We start from the raw sequence: 23822 nt of genomic DNA on the forward strand, positions 1-23822 counted from the left end.
TATCCAAAACAATAGTATTTTGAGGCTATTATGACATACATTGTTAGAACCAGACAAGAGACCATATAATTATTGTATTGAACAACAACATAAAATAACTGGTTTGAAGTTATTGTCATGGTTACATTTAATCAATTTCATTTTGTATATTCAACTCAAGAGATGCCTCTAGGAAATACATTTCCTGAAGACAATTGAACTTGGAATGTTGAAACTTGTGTTTGAAGATAAATTTGCATTTTGAAACTCCAGAAACAAAACCAGACTTCTCTCTGTTTCATTAGCAATGGCTTCTGAAAGATTGCATCTGATCTTATTGGTCTTCTTTAATCATCTGACTTTCTTGTTAAGTCAACAAGAAGAAGCCGGTTTCATCTACAATGGCTTTGGCCAAGCTCAAGCTGGTCTTCATCTAGACGGAGCTGCTAAAATCCTCTTTCCAGATGGATTGTTGCAGTTGACAAATGCCTCAACACAACAAATGGGTCATGCTTTCTTCAAGAAACCATTCAAGTTTGATTCATATGAGAAGAAACTCTCTTTTTCGACTCATTTTGTGTGTGCGCTTGTGCCTAAACCGGGAGCTGATGGTGGCCATGGAATTGCCTTTGTTGTATCCTCTTCCATAGATTTCACACAAGCAGATCCAACTCAGTACTTGGGACTTTTAAACATCTCAACAAATGGATCTCCATCTTCTCAGCTTCTAGCTATTGAGCTCGATACTGTTGAGAGCGCAGAGTTTGATGATATCGACAAGAATCATGTCGGTATAGACATCAAAAGCCTGAATTCTGTAGAGTCTGCTTCAGCTTCATACTTTTCAAACGCCAAAGGGAAGAATCAAAGCATCAAGCTCTTAAGTGGAGACCCTATACAAATCTGGGTGGATTATGAAGGAGCTTTACTCAATGTCACAGTGGCTCCTCTAAGTATCCAGAAACCAAACCATCCTCTTCTGTCAAGATCCATTAATCTCACTGACATCTTCCCGGATCGAAAGCTGTTTTTTGGATTTTCTGCAGCAACAGGAACATTAGTCAGTTACCAATATATCTTAGGATGGAGTTTCAGCAGAAGCAGAATGTTGTTGCAGAGTCTGGACTTCTCAAAACTTCCTCAGATTCCTCATCCAAAAGCCAAACAGGAGCAAACATCTCCACTGCTTATCGTTCTACTCATGTTACTAGTACTCATAATGTTGGCTGTTCTTGGAGGAATTTACTTATACAGGAGAAAGAAGTATGCAGAAGTTAGAGAAGTATGGGAAAAAGAATACAGTCCACACCGGTTTTCTTATAAATCTCTATACAAAGCAACAAACAGGTTTGATAAAGACGGCCGTTTAGGAAAAGGCGGTTTTGGAGAAGTCTACAGAGGAAATCTGCCTCACGTTGGAGATATAGCGGTAAAAAGAGTGTGCCACGATGCAAAGCAAGGCATGAAACAGTTTGTTGCTGAAGTAGTGACTATGGGAAGTTTAAAGCACCGGAATTTGGTTCCTCTTCTCGGGTACTGCAGGAGGAAAGGAGAGCTTCTTCTGGTTTCTGAGTATATGTCTAATGGCAGTCTTGATCAATACTTGTTTCACAGAGAAAAACCGGCTCTTTCATGGTCTCAAAGGCTTGTCATTTTGAAAGATATCGCTTCTGCTCTCAGTTACTTACACACAGGAGCTAACCAAGTTGTGTTACACAGAGATATAAAAGCTTCTAATGTCATGTTAGATTCTGAATTCAATGGAAGGTTAGGAGATTTTGGAATGGCGAGGTTTGAAGATTATGGAGATAGCGTACCGGTAACAGCAGCTGTAGGCACAATGGGTTACATGGCACCTGAGCTAACAACAATGGGAACTTCTACAAGAACAGATGTTTATGCATTTGGTGTACTCATGCTCGAAGTAACTTGTGGAAGAAGACCGTTGGATCCCAAGATTCCATCTGAGAAACGGCATTTGATCAAATGGGTTTGTGATTGCTGGAGAAGGGACTCTATAGTTGATGCTATTGATACAAGATTGGGAGGTCAATACTCGGTAGAAGAAACCGTAATGGTTCTGAAACTCGGATTGATCTGCACAAACATTGTTGCAGAATCCAGACCAACCATGGAGCAAGTGATACAATACATCAACCAGAATCTCCCATTGCCAAATTTCTCACCAGGTTCTCTAGGAATTGGAGTTTCTACTCCTGTTTTGTTGGAATCAGTCTTCAATTCAAGAAGCTCGTTAGCACCATCAATCTCTCCTCCTTCTTCCCATAACTCCATGTTTGTTACTCATACAATCACATACGGAGATGGGAGGTGAAAATTTAAGGACTTAGTTCCACAATGTACTATGGTTTAATTTAAAACAGAGTAAATGTTATCACCAGACAGAAACATCATCTGTGTATATTGGTTTAGTAACGTCTGTATTGAAACAATATAATGTGAATCTGTGATTGAAACAATATAAAGGGTTATGTGTGACTGCAATCAACTTCATTTTAAGCTAATGAAACGTACAAAGAAAAATTTGTAAGCACTACGAGATTCATACCAGCAGAAATGAAAAAAACACAAACACAAAAAAACAGAACATAGAACAGAGTCATTGTTTAAGCAGCAACAGGTGATCCATTAGTGAGAAGTTTGGTGTTATTTCTTCCTTGTTCAATCTCCTTGAGCATCTCCAAAGGCTTTGCAGAAGATCCATCCTTTGGACTTTTAGGACCATCAGCACCAATCACAATCCTAATCTCGTACTCATCTACATCACCTTTCTTCAGAACCTGGAGAGACGAAAGAGGAGATGAACAAGAAGAAGCAGTGGTAGTAGTTGTTGCGACATTCGTGTGATGATGATTCTCTTTGGATTTTGGTGACTGAACAATCCACATGAAGTTGTAACCTTTGGTCTTATGAAGAAATATTACCACAGAGGTGACCAAAAGTTGGATTATCCAAGGCAAGGTTATAAGTAAGGTTCCGGTTACAGAAAAGAATTTGACGTAACCAAAGTTGTGGTTTTTGGTGGTGGAGAGACTAAACAAGAGGATTCCAGTAAGAGTGATCCACAGAGAGTGAACGAGGATTGATGTAAAAGTGAAACCTCTTTTTTCCATTTTTGCTCTCTCGTTTTCTTTCTTCTCTCGTTTGAGAAAAAAGTTTTATGTTTTGAAATTAAAAGACTAATGAAAATTCTGTTAGAGGATTTACAGTAAGTAGTTTAGATTTTTTTTGAAAAATAATTATTTGTTTTTTAGGATTTCCGTTGGGGTTTAAAATTTAAATATTATTGAAATTTTGAAATGGAAAAATGAATAACATCTCGATTGAAGTGTTAGAAAAAAAACTTACAAAGTTATGTTATTCGGAAGGACTTTTCTGCAACATGTCAAGGTTTGGTAAAATTGCAGTAGCTTCACCATCAATAACAACAAGTTCGTTGTGGTTCTTGAAGCATTTAGTTGAGAATTTGACACTAATGTAACAAAATGAGGATCAAGTTATGACACAGAAAAAAATACATATATTTTTTGATTCAAGTGGGTTTAAATTAGCTTACATGTACTTATTCTTGGTTTCTCTTAAAGCTATGGCTTGAACCAATCCAAGAATTTCATCACCTATGTAAACCGGTGACCGAAAATGCAGACTTTGAGATACGTATACTGCTCCAGGCTGCAACAAGACCAAAAAGATCTTACATGATCAGGCACTAGGACAAGTAGAAGGTAAAATGAATGCAAACTAAAAGTAGAAAACTTACGAAATGGGCAGAGATGATACGAGGAAACATGGAAGAAACAAGCATCCCGTGGACAAGGCGATTCTCAAATCCGGCTTTACGAGCAGATTCTGGATCGAAATGGAGTGGGTTCCAATCATGGCTCACCTCAGCATAGGCCTTAATATCTTCACTTGAGAACACTCTTGTTTCTCTTAAAACATCTCCCACTTTAAGTAGTGTCTTTGAAGCAACTGATGAGAAACTTCTCAAAACAAGGAGACCTCTAGGGAAAACTGTCTTCGCTAGCATTGCTTCACCCTGAAAAAACAAACAAAAACTTTCAGTAGTCTTTTCAGTGGCAATTGCTCTCATTGAGTCATTTTGTCGAACACCTTATGGGCACGCCGTTGAAGGTCAAAAGATTCAAGCTTTGCCAAAATTATTCACCAATTGCTAAAAATATATGATCAGATGCTAATCTTTCATAACCACAATTCTTAGAATAATGACAGAAAGAACAATTAACCTCGTCAAAATCAGAAAAGACAGAGACTTTTATTTTCTTCTTCAAGTTTAATCTTACTTGTTTCTTTGGCTTTTGAGTTTCTTATTGAGCTTGAAGGATGTGTATGATCCAGATTAATGTTTCTTAATCATAATTTATCAGAACAATCAAGTTTTCACACATTTGTAAAGTTTCACAAAAACAATTAAAAGATTAGAAACTTCTTCTTTTCATTAAATATCAAAGTAAAGCATACATAAGCTGAATTATTGTGCTTCAGAATCTCAGTATACAAATTGCACCCAAGATCGATTCAGATGCATTGTCATCAGATTCCAATATGATGATCATCAGGGTTGCCATGCATTAATCCAATCCGTCAAAGTGGAGACATTGTTAGAGATATCTTCGATTGTGTTACTTTGTAGTTCAGTGACAATTTCCTCATCATAACTGTCATGTGCTTCTTCGAGTAGGACTTGATACATTTCGCATTGAAGGTTGTTACTAAGCTTGGTTCCTGAATAACCCCTGCTTTGGTTGGTTGAGAGAACACAATCAGAACCTTGCTAAAGCGAAAACAAACTAAAACTACATTTGATGGATTTGGAAATCTGACCTATTCGTTAAACGGTCATACAAAACGGAGTTCTCGGTTCGAAGCACGACAACGCGATCAAACCATCGCTGAGGAAAGAAGTCACAGCCATGGTAGTCCACAATGTTCCCTCCTTCTATCATAGCATCGTCAAGCTCATCAATCACCTGATCCACAAGTTCAATACAATATAGCTAAGAAGGCTAATTCTTCGAATTGAATCCAAATCTTTATCAAACTAAAGAGTGAAGCTTAAGATTCTAGCAACGGTTCAAAGTGTTTTGTTGACAAGGAAATAAGGAGGATAAAGGGATAGGGATGGAGTAAGAAACTAACCGAGTCTTCGTTGATGAAGTGACACTCGAGCTCATTGTCCCAGCCATGGTAGAATTCTTTCTCTTTGACCAGATCTCCGATGCAAATATACCGGAGATTCGTGGCTTCGGCTAGAGCAGAAGCCGTCGTCGATTTGCCGGTACCAGGAGTCCCCGTGATCAGTAGGTTCGGCCTTTCGCGCCTTGTCACCCCACGGTTACGTCTCGCCATGTTCGGTCTTCTTCTATGAAGCCTGAAGAAATTTAGCTTCGGCGGCGGAAACTGGAATTGGAGACGCACAGAGAGGGTACATGTGGAAGAAACCGTGAGATGTTAGGGTTATTTTTAGGTGGGGTTGATGAATATGTTTAATTTTTATATTAGAAAAAATACTATTGTGTTTTTTTTTTTTTTTGGAATTATAGATTATAATGGTGAAATAAGGTTTTCATACAATAGCTGTCAAGGCAATCAAAACCTTCGAGAGACATAAGCCGGCCAGTACTTGTAGACTCTCAGAGACAAAGATCTAATTAAGAAAAATTAAAGAGAAAAAAATTCAAGCATACAAATACACGCATCTGAGCCAATTTTCCTAGAATCCAAACTCAAAAAATCAAAAATAAAATTACAAAGTCTAAATCACCATAAAAACAAAGAGATCTGAGACTAGAGATTCACATTAAGAGAAACAAAACCATGATTTTCTTTACCATAAACGGTAGTGAACAAACAAACACCCCGCGACCCAAAGGAATGATAATCATAAGATACTATTGTGTTATTCAATTAAAAATTTCCACAATTCTACTAAATTTGGTACTATATATTTGTAACAAATTATCTAAAGATCTTTATAGTTATTGGATCCATCATCATTTTGTTAAGTCCATAATTGTTCGTGTTATGATTTCAAATGAGATTAAAATAACTCTTTTTGTACTTGTATCAAAATCTTGAGTAAAACAGCAATAGTTTCTCATATGCTGATGATATGCGACCACAATGGGGGACATCACATACTGTAATAGAAAAATATTACATCAATTACTCATTTTATTTATACCAGTATCTGGAATCTATAGACTATAGCCGTTATATATGCAACTGACAAAACAAAATATATGTCGAATCATTCGAATAGAAACTGATCCCTAACTTTTATTACATATCCACGTAACAAAAACGCTTAGACTACATCATTAATTTTTGAATATCATTTGTGATTTGCCATAGGGAGTATATAACTAGGTTTGGCTTTTTGGTGTTGTTGTCGCAGCTAAATTAAAAGGCTCATTATGTATGTATGTACAACATCTTAGTCATCTTGGAACAACAATTAAAAAGGCATTTCATCAAAAAAATTCTACAAACGTTACAACACTAGGAATGATGACGCGTACTCGCAACTCTGTCTTCTATCTAAAAGTCCACACGTACACAAGTATGAGTTTAAAGGCGTTGGGGAAAATATTTTTTTGAAAGGGGTTAAAGTTATCAACGTAGACGAGTCTTCGAACAAATTAATGAATATTTATTAGTTTTTAGTTTTGGATTTCATGATTTCATTCAGAACATGTACATAAGTACATTCTCTGTCTATGTCAATCTTCTTTATCAAATAAATAAATAAATAAAAAACTCCCTGTCAATCTTCATAATTGATAAATATTACATAGTTCACGAAAAATATATAGTTCAACATTACTTAGAAGTTAGAAGATTAAATTTTCTTCATATAATAATGATCGGAAAGTTGTTCCAATATTAATAGAATATAATATCGTTTCCAGAACACATATTTTTGTTCTGATAATAAGTAATAAAGTTGATGTTTCCTGGAAATCAGAAGGAAGGAAGGTATATTACGAAAGAGATTCCGAGATCTATACAGAACTGTTTTTTAAACAAACTGCCATAGTTAATCACATGGTGGCCACATAAAGAAGACCATAGAAATGATACAAAGCAGTGCTGAAGTCGTTGCCGTTTACGCGGTTTTATGGCATATGTCATTATGATCTCCCTCTCCCTCTATATCAACTGGATACATAAACACACATACTAATGAACTTCTATAAATATAACATACATAGAATGAAGCTGAAGCATAAACAGCCCAACCAAGTCATATCTTATCTCTGTTCTTTGACTTTCCCTTTTTACAGATTCTTTGCCAATAGAACCTAAGAAAAAGACATAATATCGTTGATGGAGAAAATTACAAAGGAAGAAAGGAGAAACAGATGCCTTCCAAGTTTTGGAAGCATATATCGAAGTAAGAGGACGGGTAAGAAAGAGGCAGCAGCAGCAAAAACCAAGGTAGAGGCGGATCTGATTATTGTAAAAAATGAAGATAAATCTAACGAGGAACAGAAGAAGATTGAAAAATGTTGGATGATGAGTGAGGATGGGGAAGGCGGCAAGTCAACTGTAGAGTATGATGGTTCAAGCATTTTAAACACAAGTGGGGTCTTGCGTGGGGATGAAGACATCAGTGAGGAGGAACCTGAGGAAGTAGCAGAGATATTGATAGATAAAGAGGAAGATAGTGAATTTCTAATAACGATGGTTTTGGACCTTTTGGTGGAAGACAACAAGTCGCTTCAACACAAGTCAAACGCTGCGAACAAAAACAGTAGCTTGCTTGATGAAGAGGTAATCACGGGGGAAGGCAGCAAGGAATGTGATGGAGTTCTGTCCATTGATGAAAGCTTAAAGGTGGTGGAAACCGAGAAGGTTGATAAAGCAGACGAGAAATCAACGGTTGAACAACGCTTAGAGAACGTGGATGCCAATCGTACACAGGCCGAGCAACCTACAACCCAAGAGCAGGCTATAACAATTCAAAAACAAAATCGAGGTACACATATTCTCAAGTGCTAATTCTGCACTTGGAAGTATCTCATGCACTAGTTTGTTTGTACTTTGTAGCAAATAGATTGATTCTTATATGTTCCATTTTGTGTTGTAGCAGTTACTCGGCCAAGGCAGCCAACTTATGTACCCTCCCCATCAGCTCGGGGTCAGGGATATCACGTGTCCGCAGCACCAATTAATATGGGAATCTGTGCTCCACCGAGTCATCCTATGAGGAATGACTTTAACAAGGTGAAGACGTTTGATCTGAAAGGAGTAATAAAGAGTAGCGGTAAGGGATTGAAATCAATTGCTTGGCCCCGACGTTTTTCAGTCAAATGAACAAACTCCTAATTTAACTCAAATTACTATCCTCTTAACTATCTGTATAATTTTATCTCTTCAAAATCACTCAAACAACTTCCTACCATTCTCCCATCTTTTTAATTTGTATGCCTTATACTTAATTTTAATTGGTTCAATCGTCATACTTCATGAATAAGATGTTTCCTTCAAATATATAAACGATGCAGTGTGTAATTTGCAGTCGGTGTCGGATTTCGCACACATTCGACTCAACGAAATTAATGTTTTGAAAATTTAAATTGGACATCGAAAATTTATATTCATTGGATATATGTGTGTCCCAAATAAAAGTAAACAAGAATGTAGAACACATCAAAATAATTAATATCACTTATCCTGCAACAAAATGAGAAAACAACAAAATTAGATCATAAAATATATTATTCAAAATTATACTTAGTAAATTTAATGGTAAAAGATCAAATATGACTTGCTTTTCAAAATGTTAAAACAGTCTCGAATACGTAAAATAATTTGATCACAAAATAAAGTATATAGATAACAAGATTTTCTAATCTATATCAAATTGGAAAATATTTTTTCATAACAGTGAAAAGATTTTTTTTTAAAAGTTTGTACATTGATTTTTGATTCAAAAACCTTAGTTAATTAAAAGATCTCTTACCAATAAAAGTTTCTGAATGGGATTTGGTATTGAACTGTGTCCTTAAATCCGGGTTTTAGTTCAACCACGAGTTTAACTACATAAACGATTTCCGGTCAGCCTGGTCCTGACGGGCCACCAATTTTCAAAACATTGACGAAAGCAAGCCCAATAACATCAAATATAATTAACAAATTTTAGTTTGAATACGGTTACTGTTTTGGAAATTGATACATTCCGATCTTGGACTAATCTATAATCCATGGGCTGGCTATTTTGCAGTTTCCCGTAAATAAAATTATGAAAACATGATTGATTTCTCGTTGGTAGACCATGACATCACAGGACACGTCAACATTCCAAGTATAAAGGACAAAACTGTCCATTTAGATTCCACCACGTGTCCCGATAACGTTTCCGTCTGTATCTCTCTCTTCCGTCTTCTACTCTTCTTCTTCTTCTTCTTCTTCCACTCACAATCTATCGAGCTAAAACACTGAAGCAGACATTAGCGTTGAGAAAAAAAAAAAAGTAAGAACGAGAGAGAGAAAGCCATGTCTGCGAAAACAATCCTATCATCAGTAGTTTTGGTGGTTCTCGTCGCCGCATCAGCAGCGGCTAATATCGGATTCGATGAGTCAAACCCGATCCGAATGGTCTCCGATGGTCTCCGGGAGGTAGAAGAATCTGTTTCCCAGATCTTAGGTCAATCTCGTCACGTTCTCTCTTTCGCTCGCTTCACTCACCGGTAAGTCTCGTCCTTTCACCACCCGTGCTTTCTCCGTTGACTTTTGATCTTAGCTTTTGATCATCGTTTGTTGGTGATGAAGATATGGTAAAAAGTATCAGAACGTGGAGGAGATGAAGCTTCGATTCTCGATTTTCAAGGAGAATCTTGATTTGATCAGATCCACCAACAAGAAAGGCTTATCTTACAAACTCGGTGTTAATCGTAAGTTTTTTTTTTTATCTTTCTTCTCCTGAGTTTGTACTTAAGGAAGTAAACGTATGTATAAAAGACACTGTGGGAAAACGTGGAAACTAACTTTTGTTCTGTCTTGGAATCTTCCAAGTTAATATTTTTAAATTTTGATTTTTTTCTTTCGTTCACGTGATTCAAGATTGTTATTGGGACTCTAGACTTTACAGAGTTTATGAGTCTATGAACTCTGTGTGAGAGACTAGTTTGTGTCAAAAACAGTGTTCTGCTTCTTTAAGATTTAGCTGTCCTGAGTTGAAGATTGGTTCTCGTTCCTACTTCCTTGTAGAGTTGTAGGGATCTAATCTTTATTTGTCCTAGAACTGACACTGCAATGGTTTGATGAATAATGATTTACCTAAATATTGCTAATTGTGTCTTGAATCTATACAGAATTTGCTGATTTGACATGGCAAGAGTTTCAAAGGACCAAGCTTGGTGCTGCTCAGAACTGCTCTGCCACTTTAAAGGGCAGCCACAAGGTCACAGAAGCAGCTCTTCCTGAAACAGTAAGTCCAGGACTCAATCTTGCTGCACTGAACTATGTCAACCACCATCCCGTTCTGTTTTTCAGCTCTAAGAGAACGTGTTTAGCTGCAGACCTTTTTAAAAATTTGGTTCTGAGTTCTCAAATTGTGTAACTGCAGAAAGACTGGAGAGAAGATGGTATCGTTAGTCCGGTCAAAGATCAGGGAGGTTGTGGATCTTGCTGGACATTCAGGTAAAAGTAAAACCAATGATTAAGATACTCTCTTTAATTTTTGGTGGGATCTTTTGATGTCAAATTGAAGGTCGAGATTGTATGTCATATGATTGTTTTTTGTACTGCAGCACAACTGGAGCTCTTGAGGCAGCTTACCATCAGGCATTTGGAAAAGGAATTTCTCTCTCTGAGCAACAGCTTGTGGATTGTGCTGGAGCTTTCAATAACTATGGTTGCAATGGTGGCCTTCCTTCTCAAGCCTTTGAATACATCAAATCCAACGGTGGCCTCGACACAGAGAAAGCTTATCCTTATACCGGTAAAGATGAAACCTGCAAATTTTCAGCTGAAAACGTTGGTGTACAAGTCCTCAACTCAGTCAACATTACTCTGGTAAGCATCTTTTATGGATTTTGAATTTCACTTGCATGAGAATATACATTCTGTAATGATGATTGAAACAACAACAACAACAGGGTGCTGAAGATGAACTGAAGCATGCGGTTGGATTGGTACGGCCAGTAAGCATAGCATTTGAGGTTATACACTCGTTCCGGCTTTACAAGAGTGGAGTTTACACTGATAGTCACTGTGGAAGTACTCCAATGGTGAGACTTTCTTCTTTAAACTGTTAAAAAGACTTTCATTGGTTCACATAAAATCTTCTTAGGAACTTAGCTTAGTGTTCGGTTTCCTTAATGTGGCAATATAGGATGTGAACCACGCGGTTTTGGCCGTTGGTTATGGAGTTGAAGACGGTGTACCATATTGGCTTATTAAGAACTCATGGGGAGCGGATTGGGGCGACAAAGGTTACTTCAAGATGGAGATGGGGAAGAACATGTGTGGTAAGTTCTTTAATAATTATGAAACCATCACACCATTCTCAAATTCTCACAGTTGGTCTTTCTCTATCTATTGTTGATTCGTTCTTGAATTGCAGGTATTGCTACATGTGCATCATACCCCGTTGTGGCTTGAGATGATCAGCGAATGTGGTTGGTCAATTATCAAATTACGAAATGTTCACGTATTTATTGGATTAAGACATTACGTAAAAGTTGGGACTTGGGAATGCATATGGTTTATGCTTGTTGTAACATAAAAAGGTCTGTTAATATGTACAAAATAAAGCCAAAACTATAGACGACAAATTTATAATATTTTCATGTTAAATTTATGAACATAAATTGATTTAGATCAAAGTAGTTTCGTTCTTGATCCTAAGTCAATTTGTCTAACATATAGCTTTTACTTTGAATCTTGATCCTTGAGTCATTTTGTATAACATACAGCTTACAAGTTATGACTTTATTTTGTTTTGGTAATTGGTATTCTAAACGAAAATGAAATCTAATAACGTGATTAATAGTGGTCACATGGATATCTCATAAATCTCTATCCAATTGTGTGATTAAGAACATGCAAAACTGCAAATAAAGTATAAAAAATCATTTACACAAAACTTCATCTAGTTTTTGGACATCAAATTCACAAAAAGCAGCATATAACACTACAATAATTGATTTCACTTTTATTTTATTTGTTTGTTTACCTTTCTAAGTTCAAATATAAATTCTATGATTAGTTTATTATAATTACAATTTTTATTTTTTTTACTCTGATTTGAATTTTTTACATGGACACGAAAGAAGAAGAAGACCACATGTTGGTTCCGAATAAAACATGGCCGAGTCACCCTCCGAGTCAACCTCCGACTCGCTTAGCACCACCACATCCACTAAGCCCGCTCAATCCGGGACTGTTTCTATTTCAAGCCCTCAAAGTCACCATGTCGTCTTCCCCGAGATCCCAATCGAGATCGTCAGTGAAGAAGAAATGGCTATTCTCGATGCAGCTCTTGCAGCCTCCCGCTCCATCCTCCCTTCCGTGATCCGTTCTGTTTCTCCGTCACGGATAACCGCCGGCGGAAGTCCCAAAACAATCCGCTCAATTACTCTCTTCTCCAAGAGGAAATTATCGGCTTGTTCAGATATCGAAGAGTCTTATCTACATCGATTTAGGAGAAATCAAGCTTTAGGTGTCACAGATCTCACCGGAACTGTACGTTTTTTTTATCACAGATTATAGGAAAGAAGAGATCATATAAGCACATTTGACAATGATAGTGATCTCTCTCTATTTGGTTATAGGAATGGTGTGAGAAACAAATGGAGAATGTTCTTTGTTTTGGCAGGAGAAAAGTCAATAAAGCTATGAAAGTTGGTCAGGCTCGTCATTTGCAGCTTGAAGAAGAGGTATTATTCACTATGATGGATCTTAGGGGCTTATTGTTACTATTAAGAGTACTTGATCGTTTTGTGAACAATTTGATGAAATCTACTTGTTGTTGTGTTTATATAATTGGGTAGGTAGTTAAAAAAGTGAGAGTAAAAGTTGAATCAAATGAAGATAAGTGGGCATTGAAGCTGTTGAATTCCATTGCTGGTGTTAATCAGTTCTTGTTTGAAGGACGAACTCGTGAATTGCTACTGTGAGTTCCTTCTACCCCTCTAGTTTCGATCTTCTTTTGTAACATTCTCGTGGCTTTTACCTTTTCCTAGCAAGATAATGTTTTGTAGCATACATCAAATGAGACTTTAAATATGTTGCATTTTACCTTGTAAAGCTTAGGATTTGTTGGAGGTCAATGGATTGTGGGAATTATTGACGAGCTTAGAAAGGCGTATGCAGAAGAGTCTTCTGATAGCGGACCAATATTGATAGATACAAAGACTCGACTCCGTGATACACTTCCAGCTGAGCCACAGAGGAGGAATGGAAGGTAAGTGTTTGATAGAGTTAAGGAAAACGTTGGTCATTTTTGGTTTTGGTTTAATACGTGGGAGTTTTGTGTTAATGTCCTTGAATTAACTATATTTGACAGGCTTCAGCTAATGCTTTACAAGCTTCTATGGGACACTATTGTGAAAGAAGGGTTTCCAACGGGACCTTTTTTCGACTACTTTTCTTTGAATCGCAATTATGTCTTATCCCAAGATGTCAGAGATCACATTGCTAATGCAGGTATCAAAGCTCAGGTATACTTATCTTTGACTCTGTACAATATATCTTTCACTAAACCAAAGTTTATGTGTTTATGAAGAGAGAATTACTCACTTCGAAATGGGGTTGTATTGATATTTTCTTACTAGTTTTAACTTGGTGCAGACACTTGAAGAGATAGTTAGGTACTATGAAAACACTTTTCAGATGCTTCCGATAGCAAATAATCAACTATTACTAAAGTAAGTAGAGATGGCTTGTTCTTGATGTTATAGAATACATTAATATATCTCTGATCATCTGATTGTAGTTGAGTGGGAAATTTTGCCTCAGGTACGAGTTTCAGAAGGACCAATCTATAATAGCTGAAATTAGATTCAACCATGATCATGAATGGGTGATGAGCAAATATAGAGAAGTCATTGAGTTCTGGAGAAATGAACGAGAAGCTGGGTACACTCCTGAAGAAGAACGTTGGAAATGTCGGTATTGCCAATTTGCTAAGTCTTGCCCTGGAAACCCGAGTTTCGAATCTCCTAGCACAAGCTCACCAACAAGAGAGGCTCCTCCTTTACCAAGCTAAAAAGAAGATGAAAAGTTGATTCTTTCACCGAAAGCTGCTAAATGCTAACATATATGTTTGTGTTGTCTTTAATTTCCACATTTGCTTCCCTTAAATTGCATAGCAGTTAAGTGATTAAACCGTGGTTTGATTAGGGTTGGTTAGGCGTACCAAGATTGATTTGTACCGGGATGCCGCAATTTGATTATTGTGTATCGTTTCCAACACACGCTTTGTATGTATCATCATTGTTGGAATCTCTAAGGTAATCGACAATAGCATTTTTACGTTCTGTATATCTGAATTAATGCATCTTTGAATGTTTTATGTGTTCTTAATATACGAAAAAATGTAAATTATACATTGTTCTAGTTTTTGAGCGGCTTACTTTTCGCAAACGGCTTGCATGATTTTTAGTGACCAATTTAGGGGGTGTCTTTGATTCTTAATTTACAAGGAATTTTAATGACTTCATTCAAATTCTAAAAAGTAAATAAATGAAAGTTTTTAAATTATTGTTAGAGAGTTTTTTATAATCTTGTTGATTAGTTTTTTCATAATCTTGTAAATGATCTTAAACAATTTATCTATCATAATAAATTAAATCATTAAACATCAGAGATTCTTTTGTTTTAATTGAATAGCACAAAACTTTTACTGACTTTATAAGAGTATTAATCCAATAACCTCAAATTTATGAAGATTTTAAATTACTTTTTACAAATTTTAAATGAATAACACAAAACTTTAACAAACTTTTAAAAAATCTTGATTGAATAACAACAAATTTTACATGACACTTTAAGTAACTAAAATTCTTTTGAAATTATAAACTAATAACACCCCATTATTTTGAACTGTAGACTTTTGATCGTAATTATAAATGTAGGATATTTCATTTGTTTAGCCGCTCATGAGAGGTATGCGGTAGCAACCAATGAACCAAATACGATTTGCACATTGAATTTTGGGTCAACAAACTGATTATAATTTAGGTAGCATATTTTCACTTTTAGTGTCCATTTACGTTATAAGTTTCAAGATATACGATTGAGTTTTAATAGTAGGAGTCCACAATTCTCGTATCTATACCTTAATAAATTCAGTCAAATGTCCATTTCTCTCTCGTTGACATGGTAATGTATAAATTACAGAGTGTTGTCGTCACAAAACCAATAAAATGTCTACAACAACTAGGATCACTCTTGTTATGAATCTTTTGCCTCTTTTGTTCTCAGTAGCTCTAGTTGGTTCGGTTCAATGTACGGTGCCTCTCAGATCCTTCAAGGTCAGCTCCTTAAACAAACACTTAGACCCACGTCTCACTTTTAGTTATGTTCTCTACTTAATTGATTCAACATCATCTTTTTTCTATCTTGGACGGAGTTCAACATTCTTTATGTTTAAAATTATTACAAAATTCTTTTTTTATTTTTTTGTCATTGGCAGATAAGTGAAAATGTGACATACGATTGCATAGATATTTATAAACAACCAGGACTTGATCATTCCTTGCTCAAAAACCACACAATCCAGGTATATATATATATGGTTTCAGAAATTCGTCTGCTACATACATTTTAGATTTTTAAAAATGTGAGTTTTGAATCTGGCTATTGTTTTTGTTAAGATGAAACCATCATTATCAAGACATGAGCTAAAGAATCAAACTAGCAACAACAAAACATATAAGAAGGACATAGAATGTCCATATGGAACTATTCCTGTATTGAGAAACACAAAAGAATTCAACACCAAAGCCCAACTCTTGGCTGCCAAGTATTTCAATCCGTTATCAGCTGATAGCCCTGGAACACATGTACGCATTCACTTTTCTGTTAATACCTTAGATCTAATTATATATTACAAGTGTTCATGTATATTGGTAGATCGCTGGGGTAAAGCAACACGGTGGTCCATATCATGGTATAGAAGCTAAGTTTAATGCATATAACCTAAACATTGGAGAAGATCAAGCCTCATATAGTCAAATGTATTTAGGCAGTGGACATTATGGCGAAGTCAATTTCATTTCAACGGGGATGATGGTACGTTTTACATTTTATTGTTCTTTTTTTTCCTTAAAATCTATTTTACGTTATGGGTAGTCTTACAGTAGTGCAAGTCTTTTTAACAGATAAATCCAGGCATTTTTGGTGACGGACGTCTTTGGACATATGGATTTTGGATGGTAAGCATGTGAACATATTATATATGCTGAAATCATTAACCAAATAATATGTAAATATTACATATGATTTTGATAGGGTAAAGGTGGAAAAGGATGTTATAACATGGCATGTCCAGGGTTTGTTCAAGTATCGAATGTGGTTCCCTTAGTCAAACCCATGTACCTTAAGCCAGGGGAGCCTGCATCGTTGCAATGGGCCATCCATCAAGTAAGTTTTTAATTTTCTACACTTCGTTTGTTTTTTAATAATATGTTTTGCAGATTTTTTGTTTGTTTCAATTATTTTTTAAAGTTTCTAGGCAATATTTTCATGTCATTCTCACTTAGTAGTGAAGGATTTATGATTCTTAAAACTAATCATTAATACAATCAAATCAGTGATATCAGACTATATATAGCCTTTTTGGTCCAAACACTTTGATTAGCACATGATTTTACTATGATTTTTTTTTTAATAAATGAATTTTGTTTTGTCTCTTAAAAAGGATGAACAAACACGAAACTGGTGGATTATACAAATGTCGCCTTATACATATATCGGTTATTGGCCAAAAGAGCTATTTTACCTTATGGATAATGGTGCTACTATGGTTGGAGTTGGAGGTGTAGTTCAGGCTTCACCTTCTGGTTTAAGCCCTCCAATGGGTAATGGTAAATTTCCGGCAAAAGGTCCTTTGAGATCAGCCATGTTTTCCAATGTTGATGTCTTATATTCCAAGTATGAGAAAGGTAAAATAAATGCGTTTCCTATAGTGGAGTTGCTAGATAGTAGTAGATGTTATGGGCTACGAATTGGTAAGAGAGTTCGATTTTGGACTAGTCCACTCGGATACTTTTTCAATTATGGTGGTCCTGGAGGAATCTCTTGTGGAGTTTGATATTTGCGAGTATAATCTTTGAACTTGTGTAGATTGTACCCAAAACCGAAAACATATCCTATATAAATTTCATTATGAGAGTAAAATTGTTTGTTTTATGTATCATTTCTCAACTGTGATTGAGTTGACTATTGAAAACATATCTTAGATAAGTTTCGTTATGAGAGTTAATGATGATTGATGACATACACACTCCTTTATGATGGTGATTCAACGTTTTGGAGAAAATTTATTTATAATCTCTCATAAATTCTCCGTTATTAGTTGAATAAAATCTTAAATGTCTCCTTTAACCATAGCAAACCAACTTAAAAATTTAGATTTTAAAGTTAAGATGGATATTGTGATTCAACGATTAATTATCGTAATGCATATTGATTATGTAAAATAAAATCTAACTACCGGAATTTATTCAATAACTCCATTGTGTGACTGCATTTAAATATATGTTTTATGTCCCATTAATTAGGCTGTAATTTCGATTTATCAATTTATATACTAGTATTAATTTAATTCCATAGATTTATCAAAGCCAACTCATGACGGCTAGGGTTTTCCGTCACCTTTTCGATCATCAAGAGAGTTTTTTTATAAAAAAATTTATACAATTATACAATTTCTTAACCAAACAACACATAATTATAAGCTATTTAACATTTCAAATTGAAAAAAAAAATGTATGAGAATTTTGTGGATCCATTTTTGTAATTCTTTGTTGGGTAAATTCACAACCAAAAAAATAGAAAGGCCCAAAACGCGTAAGGGCAAATTAGTAAAAGTAGAACCACAAAGAGAAAGCGAAAACCCTAGACACCTCGTAGCTATAAGTACCCTCGAGTCGACCAGGATTAGGGTGCGCTCTCATATTTCTCACATTTTCGTAGCCGCAAGACTCCTTTCAGATTCTTACTTGCAGGTTAGATATTTTCTCTCTTTAGTGTCTCCGATCTTCATCTTCTTATGATTATTGTAGCTGTTTAGGGTTTAGATTCTTAGTTTTAGCTCTATATTGACTGTGATTATCGCTTATTCTTTGCTGTTGTTATACTGCTTTTGATTCTCTAGCTTTAGATCCGTTTACTCGTCGATCAATATTGTTCCTATTGAGTCTGATGTATAATCCTCTGATTAATTGATAGCGTTTAGTTTTGATATCGTCTTCGCATGTTTTTTATCATGTCGATCTGTATCTGCTCTGGTTATAGTTGATTCTGATGTATTTGGTTGGTGATGTTCCTTAGATTTGATATACCTGTTGTCTCGTGGTTTGATATGATAGCTCAACTGGTGATATGTGGTTTTGTTTCAGTGGATCTGTGTTTGATTATATTGTTGACGTTTTGGTTGTTGTATAGTTGATGGTTGATGTATTTTTGTTGATTCTGATGTTTCGATTTTTGTTTTTGTTTTGACAGCTATGGGTAAAGAGAAGTTTCACATTAACATTGTGGTCATTGGTCATGTTGATTCTGGAAAATCGACCACAACTGGTCACTTGATCTATAAGCTTGGTGGTATTGACAAGCGTGTCATCGAGAGGTTCGAGAAGGAGGCTGCTGAGATGAACAAGAGGTCCTTCAAGTACGCATGGGTGTTGGACAAACTTAAGGCCGAGCGTGAGCGTGGTATTACCATCGATATTGCTCTATGGAAGTTCGAGACCACCAAGTACTACTGCACAGTCATTGATGCCCCAGGACATCGTGATTTCATCAAGAACATGATTACTGGTACCTCCCAGGCTGATTGTGCTGTTCTTATCATTGACTCCACCACTGGAGGTTTTGAGGCTGGTATCTCTAAGGATGGTCAGACCCGTGAGCACGCTCTTCTTGCTTTCACCCTTGGTGTCAAGCAGATGATTTGCTGTTGTAACAAGGTAATATAACTTTCGTATTCATCATTGTATCTGCTTTTGTGATTGATTGATTCGTTTTATTTGTTGCTAACTTGCGTCTTTTTCTATTTTCGCCTAACAGATGGATGCCACCACCCCCAAATACTCCAAGGCTAGGTACGATGAAATCATCAAGGAGGTGTCTTCATACCTGAAGAAGGTCGGATACAACCCTGACAAAATCCCATTTGTGCCAATCTCTGGATTCGAGGGAGACAACATGATTGAGAGGTCAACCAACCTTGACTGGTACAAGGGACCAACTCTTCTTGAGGCTCTTGACCAGATCAACGAGCCCAAGAGGCCATCAGACAAGCCCCTTCGTCTTCCACTTCAGGATGTCTACAAGATTGGTGGTATTGGAACGGTGCCAGTGGGACGTGTTGAGACTGGTATGATCAAGCCTGGTATGGTTGTTACCTTTGCTCCCACAGGGTTGACCACTGAGGTTAAGTCTGTTGAGATGCACCACGAGTCTCTTCTTGAGGCACTTCCCGGTGACAATGTTGGATTCAATGTCAAGAATGTTGCTGTCAAGGATCTTAAGAGAGGATACGTTGCCTCTAACTCCAAGGATGATCCAGCTAAGGGTGCCGCCAACTTCACCTCCCAGGTCATCATCATGAACCACCCTGGTCAGATTGGTAACGGTTACGCCCCAGTTCTCGATTGCCACACCTCTCACATTGCAGTCAAGTTCTCTGAGATCTTGACCAAGATTGACAGGCGTTCTGGTAAGGAGATTGAGAAGGAGCCCAAGTTTTTGAAGAATGGTGACGCTGGTATGGTTAAGATGACCCCAACCAAGCCCATGGTTGTTGAGACTTTCTCCGAGTACCCACCTTTGGGACGTTTCGCTGTTAGGGACATGAGGCAGACCGTTGCTGTTGGTGTTATTAAGAGCGTGGACAAGAAGGACCCAACTGGAGCCAAGGTCACCAAGGCTGCAGTGAAGAAGGGTGCCAAATGATGAGACTTTCGTTATGATCGACTCTCTTATGGTTTTCTTTGGTTCTTAAAACTTTGATGGCGTTTGAGCCTTTTTCTTTTTTCTCTTTATTTCTGTGACTTTCTCTCTCCCTCCTTTTTGGATATCTCTGAGACTTTTTATTATGGTTTTCAATTATGCAGTTTCCGGATAATTTTGCTTGAAACTTATTTAGGAGTTGTGTTACAAAGTTGCTGTCTTTCTTTGTTCTTGTTTAAACAATCATTCAGAGATCAACCCAACCATACTTAGCGTTTTAAGATCTATGTAAGAGATAGGGTTCTATAGTTTCGTTAGAATTAACTTGTGCTTAGTGTTTTCTGACAATTACTTCATACGAACTTTTTAAAAAGACTTAGGTTCTCAATCAACAAACAGAAATAGTAATTTATCAATAAAAAATGCTGAGAACTAAAAACCAAAAGAAATGGATAAGGCCAAAAGATGCAGTAAAAACATCTCACCAACGACAAATAAACGTGTCAACAACAACAATGAAAAACATCCCGAATAACTTAAAATGCTTTCCAGCTAAAGATTCTGTGATCTGCAGTTCTACAAGAAACATAAACTCAGTGAGATCTAATAATGAAAAGGCTTTTGGATTTCTTAAACACTAAGCAGCAGCTTTTGCTGTGTGGGGAAGAAAAGCTCCACAAACCTACAACATCTTGTAATAAAAGTAAAAACACTAAGCAGCTTTGGCTGTGTGAGAAGAAAAGCTCCACAAGCCTAGATCTTGTAGTAAAGCAACTAGATCTCTAACATCTTCATTCTCTTGAAGCCTCTCCACATCTTCTTCACCATGGCTCTTGTACTCATGTTTACCTTCTGATCTCCTTCTCCTCTGTATCACCTTCCTTCTCTTGTCATGATCTGCCATTCTTCAACATCCACAGAGAGAGAGAAAAAGAGACAAGTCAAATAAACAGAGAAGATCTCAAGACAGAGAGCATAAGTGAAACAGAGAAATATTACTCTTTGGACAGACTTAATTGCTGAGTGATCCCAGAGATGCACAGAGGGAAGCCATAGTTACCACTAAGAGTTGTAGACAGCATTTCTTTCTTTGTAGTGAATGGATTTTTCAGAAATTTGGATCTTGTTTTTAAGAAGAAAAAAAAAGACAAGATCTTGAATTGGTAATGGGTTAAAGAGAGTATAGATATATAATGGTACCATGTAATTAATATGAGAGAAAGATTTTTTTGTCCTGTGGTGTGTTGTGCATTTGAGAGTAGTAGGTATTAGGTATGGTCTCTTCTTCTTCTACTATTAAAATGCATTAATCAAACTTTATAGAAAAGTACCGTCTGTGAGTGAATTAAAAAGAAAATAGTTCTGAATATGATCTTTGTGTTATAGTGAAAATAAATTTTGGTTTCACTTTACCTTTTTTCCTCCGCATGATAATAAAGACAACTCTAGCTAATTTGGACTGTTCTTTTTTTTTCCTCAGTTGGATTGATAAAAGTATGACGAGGACAATAAGGGCTTTTCAGTTTTATTCTTTTTCAGCAAGAATAAATGCAGCCTCTCATCTGCTAAATCATTCATATCAAGTCTTGTCAACTTGTTTTTTGAACCAACTTGCTCATTAAAGTAATTCCCACCTAAACTTCTGTATTAAGCAGACCCTTAAAAACAGTGATGCAAGATTTAACATCACTTTCACCATTTATTACATGGTAACAATGAGACAAAGGCATTTACTTTTGGAATTGATGATTATTGGAACAAATCTTGCAATGATTTGCATATAACTTGAATAATACCTTTTGATCAAATCTTAACAATGAAATTTGGTCTCCAAAAAGACTAAAAACTAGCAGTCAAAAGTGTTTTGTTGAGATTTATGCCTATAATTAGAATATTATATGCTAGTTGGTATGGTTGAGTGTTACAAGAATCTACTTGCTACAAAGTGACAATCCAGGAGCTGTTCATAGTACATAGTACCAACATTATACAAGGGACTAGTTATGGATAAGTCATTGCTTTTGAGACATAGTACCAACATATGTAACATGGGTCACAAAGGACTAGTTATGGATAAGTACCAAAATTTTCTCCACTATCTATGTTCATGAACATATGTAGCATCTGTGTATAGATGCAAAATCAAGAGCTCAAATAAACTACAGAGTATATACACACACAAAAAAACTTATCAATGTGAATTCTTGGAAATGAAGGTAATGCCAAATCATTGGAGATGACGTTAACAACATGACCTCACTTGGGATAATAATCCTGATAATCATTTGATTGTAGCCACATAGAAAGCAGCAAACTAAATGACAATTATGATTTAAGAGCAAAGATAGTGACAGTGTAAATTAAGTCCACTCTTCTTTGACCTTAAGGTAATAATATATATATGGATGAGGTGATACTAATAGAGTGATTACACATACAAGTGGTCTTGCTTCTTCTATGGTTTTAAAACTGCAAATAAAGATTTGCTTCGCAGGAGAGATAGCGCCATCACCTCTTCTAAGAAGTTAACTAGTGGTGACGGTATCTCTCCTACGTAGCAATCCTTATATATGCATCTTAATACGGAGAGATCAAGGTATTTCAGTTGTTCAATAATCACCCTCTAACAAAGATGCATCTTAATATTCATAAACTATTCTCTTTCTACTTACATAGTAACACCATAAAAACAATGAAACTGCTCCGTAGAGGACCTTGGTTTGAGCCTCTAGATCGTCTTCTCTTACCTAAAATGATAATCTGTTCCAAGATAGGTTCTTGCTATTTGCTCAAATATGTTTTGGTCTTTTGAATGTTAGCTCAGCAAGGAGCTCACATGATTAGCAGCACATCCTCAGCCTGAAAGTTTCAAGAAAAGCTTTATCAATTTAAGAGTTGTGTACGTTTGCAGAATTCTCACAAGTTTGGTTTGATTCTCACCCACAAGAAAAAAATGTCTTTTCTTTTACTTTCGATATGTTTCTTTGCCTTTGACAAGGGACATATAAAAATGTTAAGACGAAAAGGTTGACAAATCTTTGAAAACTATCCACATCATGAACTCAAGATATCTCATTCCATTAGAAGCAAAAAAAATATCAAGTCAATGAGACCAGCTCACGACTACTCTAGAATCTTCATTAAGCAGAACAAGGAAAATCTATAGGTCTAATTAAACCTTTTTTTAATATCTCGGGTTAACACCAAATTTGGTTCAAACTCGACAAGTCATTGTTCAAAACACAGCATCCAAAAAGATAAAAAGCCAAATCTTATCACCAGAAGTCCACCACTAATTGGTATATAATGTTTTTTTTTGTATGTAGAAATAGTGTTGAAGAAAGAGCTTCATGCTATTTGATATCTATAATATCTCATTTCTTGTAACAAATGAACTCCACACGGAATGAAGCTTTTTACATATAGAAAGAACATATAAATGTGTCCAATATCTAATTTGGTCCACGTATCAATTTGCAAGATCACATGCTTACGAGACCTCAAATATTTGGTGGATATATAAGATAATTTCCCACATGTTTTACGAACCATCCCGTAATGAGTATGAATTATCCGGTCTAGCAATCCATTCGATAGATTTACTAGTTGAAACTTGAAAGTAGGGTTTTGCTCACTTGTATCCTTTATTCGTAGTTTAACTATAATGCACA

At 36.1% G+C, this 23822-nt stretch overlaps 9 protein-coding genes and 1 non-coding gene across 20 annotated transcripts; 7 read left to right on the top strand and 3 right to left on the bottom strand.

The window, feature by feature from the left end:
* Positions 1-286: 286 nt before the first annotated feature.
* AT5G60320 (Concanavalin A-like lectin protein kinase family protein) lies at positions 287-2314 on the top strand (the record flags this gene model as incomplete). The annotated part of the gene is made up of 1 exon (NM_125425.1): positions 287-2314. One exon carries the CDS (start codon positions 287-289, stop codon positions 2312-2314), a length of 2028 nt encoding a protein of 675 aa, NP_200840.1.
* Positions 2315-2473: 159 nt separating this feature from the next.
* Positions 2474-4339, bottom strand: AT5G60335 (hydroxyacyl-thioester dehydratase type-like protein). 3 transcript variants are annotated; one of them, NM_001345409.1, is made up of 5 exons: positions 4248-4339; positions 3761-4039; positions 3557-3672; positions 3349-3472; positions 2474-2780 (listed from the first exon to the last, which is right to left on the bottom strand). In NM_001345409.1, the coding sequence occupies exons 2-4, from the start codon at positions 4028-4030 to the stop codon at positions 3358-3360; spliced, it is 501 nt and encodes a 166-aa protein (NP_001332052.1). In that variant the 5' UTR covers positions 4031-4039; positions 4248-4339; the 3' UTR covers positions 2474-2780; positions 3349-3357. The 3 variants fall into 3 exon arrangements, with proteins under 3 accessions (NP_001332052.1, NP_001332051.1, NP_001318847.1); NM_001345410.1 differs by having other exon boundaries at positions 4305-4331; NM_001345408.1 differs by lacking the exon at positions 4248-4339 and adding an exon at positions 4114-4241.
* Positions 4340-4354: 15 nt separating this feature from the next.
* Positions 4355-5601, bottom strand: AAK6 (P-loop containing nucleoside triphosphate hydrolases superfamily protein). Its single transcript, NM_125427.3, has 3 exons — positions 5161-5601; positions 4846-4991; positions 4355-4757 (listed from the first exon to the last, which is right to left on the bottom strand). Exons 1-3 carry the CDS (start codon positions 5368-5370, stop codon positions 4577-4579), a joined length of 537 nt encoding a protein of 178 aa, NP_200842.2. The 5' UTR covers positions 5371-5601; the 3' UTR covers positions 4355-4576.
* Positions 5602-7208: 1607 nt separating this feature from the next.
* AT5G60350 (uncharacterized protein) lies at positions 7209-8626 on the top strand. 2 transcript variants are annotated; one of them, NM_001345411.1, is made up of 2 exons: positions 7209-8002; positions 8114-8626. In NM_001345411.1, the coding sequence occupies exons 1-2, from the start codon at positions 7351-7353 to the stop codon at positions 8338-8340; spliced, it is 879 nt and encodes a 292-aa protein (NP_001332138.1). In that variant the 5' UTR covers positions 7209-7350; the 3' UTR covers positions 8341-8626. The 2 variants fall into 2 exon arrangements, with proteins under 2 accessions (NP_001332138.1, NP_200843.2); NM_125428.3 differs by having other exon boundaries at positions 8117-8626.
* A 512-nt stretch (positions 8627-9138) lies between these two features.
* ALP (aleurain-like protease) lies at positions 9139-11961 on the top strand. 3 transcript variants are annotated; one of them, NM_125429.4, is made up of 8 exons: positions 9139-9716; positions 9799-9920; positions 10341-10456; positions 10595-10668; positions 10779-11043; positions 11127-11258; positions 11363-11498; positions 11594-11961. In NM_125429.4, the coding sequence occupies exons 1-8, from the start codon at positions 9523-9525 to the stop codon at positions 11629-11631; spliced, it is 1077 nt and encodes a 358-aa protein (NP_568921.1). In that variant the 5' UTR covers positions 9139-9522; the 3' UTR covers positions 11632-11961. The 3 variants fall into 3 exon arrangements, with proteins under 3 accessions (NP_568921.1, NP_001032106.1, NP_001078774.1); NM_001037029.1 differs by having other exon boundaries at positions 9376-9716; positions 11363-11495; positions 11594-11876; NM_001085305.1 differs by having other exon boundaries at positions 9376-9716; positions 11363-11502; positions 11594-11847.
* Positions 11962-12144: 183 nt separating this feature from the next.
* Positions 12145-14540, top strand: AT5G60370 (exonuclease V-like protein). 2 transcript variants are annotated; one of them, NM_125430.3, is made up of 7 exons: positions 12145-12714; positions 12804-12908; positions 13023-13144; positions 13280-13435; positions 13538-13691; positions 13822-13898; positions 13990-14540. In NM_125430.3, exons 1-7 carry the CDS (start codon positions 12337-12339, stop codon positions 14237-14239), a joined length of 1242 nt encoding a protein of 413 aa, NP_200845.1. In that variant the 5' UTR covers positions 12145-12336; the 3' UTR covers positions 14240-14540. The 2 variants fall into 2 exon arrangements, with proteins under 2 accessions (NP_200845.1, NP_001332244.1); NM_001345412.1 differs by having other exon boundaries at positions 12269-12714; positions 13538-13898; positions 13990-14533.
* An 858-nt stretch (positions 14541-15398) lies between these two features.
* AT5G60380 (transmembrane protein, putative (DUF239)) lies at positions 15399-17287 on the top strand (the record flags this gene model as incomplete). The annotated part of the gene is made up of 7 exons (NM_125431.1): positions 15399-15506; positions 15668-15754; positions 15849-16037; positions 16108-16266; positions 16356-16409; positions 16486-16617; positions 16895-17287. 7 exons carry the CDS (start codon positions 15399-15401, stop codon positions 17285-17287), a joined length of 1122 nt encoding a protein of 373 aa, NP_200846.1.
* A 787-nt stretch (positions 17288-18074) lies between these two features.
* AT5G60390 (GTP binding Elongation factor Tu family protein) lies at positions 18075-20499 on the top strand. 3 transcript variants are annotated; one of them, NM_125432.4, is made up of 3 exons: positions 18075-18203; positions 18703-19166; positions 19267-20499. In NM_125432.4, the coding sequence occupies exons 2-3, from the start codon at positions 18705-18707 to the stop codon at positions 20152-20154; spliced, it is 1350 nt and encodes a 449-aa protein (NP_200847.1). In that variant the 5' UTR covers positions 18075-18203; positions 18703-18704; the 3' UTR covers positions 20155-20499. The 3 variants fall into 3 exon arrangements, with proteins under 3 accessions (NP_200847.1, NP_001318848.1, NP_001119464.1); NM_001125992.1 differs by having other exon boundaries at positions 18143-18199; positions 19267-20335; NM_001345413.1 differs by having other exon boundaries at positions 18137-19166.
* AT5G60400 (uncharacterized protein) lies at positions 20472-21815 on the bottom strand. 3 transcript variants are annotated; one of them, NM_203239.2, is made up of 2 exons: positions 21151-21815; positions 20472-21056 (listed from the first exon to the last, which is right to left on the bottom strand). In NM_203239.2, the coding sequence occupies exons 1-2, from the start codon at positions 21231-21233 to the stop codon at positions 20864-20866; spliced, it is 276 nt and encodes a 91-aa protein (NP_974968.1). In that variant the 5' UTR covers positions 21234-21815; the 3' UTR covers positions 20472-20863. The 3 variants fall into 3 exon arrangements, with proteins under 3 accessions (NP_974968.1, NP_001318849.1, NP_974967.1); NM_203238.1 differs by having other exon boundaries at positions 20619-21056; positions 21565-21641; NM_001345414.1 differs by having other exon boundaries at positions 20552-21706.
* Positions 21816-22571: 756 nt separating this feature from the next.
* On the top strand, positions 22572-22777 carry MIR391. The gene has a single exon (NR_143364.1). It is a non-coding gene; the product is annotated as a microRNA ath-MIR391 precursor (primary transcript).
* The last annotated feature ends 1045 nt before the right edge of the window (positions 22778-23822 follow it).

The sequence above is a fragment of the Arabidopsis thaliana genome, chromosome 5 (assembly GCF_000001735.4).
Source record: "Arabidopsis thaliana chromosome 5, partial sequence".
In the NCBI taxonomy this organism is placed as follows: Eukaryota; Viridiplantae; Streptophyta; class Magnoliopsida; order Brassicales; family Brassicaceae; genus Arabidopsis; species Arabidopsis thaliana.